Genomic DNA, 2,229 nt, shown 5'->3' on the forward strand with positions numbered 1-2,229 from the left:
ATATATATATATATATATATATATATATATATATATAAACACACATATAAAGACTAGGTAATCTCATCGTTTAGCATGCTTTCTGTGTTTGGGTGTCCTTCTGAATGCCATTCACTTTACAGAGTATACTGGGTGCATTTCCTCATGACACTGTTTTAAATATTAGTGAATATTCTTGGATAAAACAGTACGCGAGTGACTGCTTTGCTCATTTAGCCAGTGACTTTACAGTATAAACAGTAAGTGTAGAGGGGATGTTTTTGCACATCAAATATAAATTTTTTTTTTGCACACTAAATATAAATTTGGAAAGAGAAAAATAGAACGAGATATTGCCATGCAAGTTTTGCACCTGAAATAAGATTTCAGTATGGTGATAGGTTTAGTGAAAGAAAACAATATTATTAAAATGATATTTTAAAATTTCTAATTATAATTGTTTTTCACAAGGGGGTGCTGAAAATTTCCTGGCTTTAAAAGTATTGTGAAAGACCTGGTTGAAGGCCTAACCTTTCGAGTTCCTTTACAAATAAACTGAAGGACTACTGCAATAAGAGTGTGAATCTAAGAGGGGAATATGTTAAATAAAATCATAATTAACTGATCTTCCTGTATTTTCTTTTACTCAAAGCCAAGAATTTTTCAGCACCCCCTCATATATTATGAAAACATGACTAATATAATTAGTTAATATTTACTTCATTTTCTTTTTTTTTAATAAAGATATCATCAAAAGATTCCTTATGATGCTCCAGTCATTGAACTTAAAGCCACTTATGGTCTGGTTACTCCTGAGGAATTTCAGCCTATCCCTGTCAACCCCGTTTGGACTCCTGCTGTCTTCCAGAAGTTTGTTGTACCAAACACAGGTGTACTTGAAAATAAAAAGGTAAAACACACCACAATTTATCTGTCTGTCTATGTATCTGTCTATCTATTTATCTATCTATCTGTCTATCTATCTATCTATCTATCTATCTAATTTATCTATCTGTCTACACCATCTATTTGTCTATCTATCCATCCATCCATCCATCCTCATCATTTAATGTCAATTTTCCATGCTGGCATGGTTTGAACTGGTGAACAGGAACCAGCAATCCATAGGATGGTGTCAAAGCTCCAATTCTGCTTTGGCATGGTTTCATGGATGGATCTTCATCCCAATAGAGGAACAAATGTCTTGTGAGCTGAATACACTAACCACTAAGCCACACTTAGATATAATGCTTGATAATTTCTTTATATATGTTTTTTTCTAGCTTTTTGATCATTGTTTTTTAATATTTACATATTATTATAGATGCAAGCATGACTCTTTTTGCATGTTTATTTGTGTGTGTCTCTATGTGTGATTTTATCTGTCTTTACATCCTAAGCTCAAATTCCACCTTTTGATAAAAGAAGTGCCAATTGAACACTAGGCCTTATACCTATAAAGGAAAGGGCTATTATTATCATTATTTATTATTCATAAAAGAAATCATTGTTAAAAAGAATAAAAGATATTATTATTATTTATTATTATTATTATTATTATTATTATTATTATTATTATTATTATTATTATTATTATTATTATTATTATTATTAAAGCAGCTAGCTGGCAGAATCGTTAGCACATCTGGTGAAATGCTTAGCGGTATTTCGCCTGTCTTCATGTTCTGATTTCAAGTGTTGCCGAGGTCAACTTTGCTTTTCATCCTCTCTGGGTCAATAAAATAAGTACCAGTTGAGTACTGGGCTCGATGTAATCGACTATCCCCCAACCCCAAATTTCAGGATTTCTAGCGGTATTTCACCCGTCGCTATGTTCCGAGTTCAAATTCCACCAAGGGTGACTTTGCTTTTCATCCTTCTGGAGTCAATAAATTAAGTACCACTGTAACACTGGGGTTGATGAAATCAACTTGTCCCCTTCCCCTTATTATTATTATTATTATTATTATTATTATTTTATTATTATTATTATTATTATTGTTCAGTAGTTTTATTTTTATAACGTGCTTTCACTTCACTACCGAGCGCAGCTCTGTGCGCCTTGGGTATGTGCTGTGGTTTGCTGTGGTGCTCTTATGTTTACTGTATTGAAAGTGTTTTGCGTAGAATGTGTGCAGTACCCAGTAGTGCAATTTTCTGTATGTTATATATATTTGTAAGTCCTGGTGTTTTTGTTATGTATTTGTCTGAATATTTTTTTATTATACCTAAGGCACCTACTATGATAGG

The 2,229-nt window shown here is 32.3% G+C and overlaps 1 protein-coding gene across 1 annotated transcript in view; it reads left to right on the plus strand.

Moving 5' to 3' along the window:
- Positions 1-2,229, plus strand: part of LOC106880323 (BRO1 domain-containing protein BROX) — a 42,123-nt gene that overhangs the window by 36,066 nt on the left and 3,828 nt on the right. Inside the window, exon 10 of the mRNA XM_014930200.2 lies at positions 724-889. Coding sequence (XP_014785686.1) covers positions 724-889 — 166 coding nt within the window. The remainder of the gene's footprint in view (positions 1-723; positions 890-2,229) is intronic.

Source organism: Octopus bimaculoides, chromosome 11, assembly GCF_001194135.2.
Source record: "Octopus bimaculoides isolate UCB-OBI-ISO-001 chromosome 11, ASM119413v2, whole genome shotgun sequence".
NCBI lineage: Eukaryota > Metazoa > Mollusca > Cephalopoda > Octopoda > Octopodidae > Octopus > Octopus bimaculoides.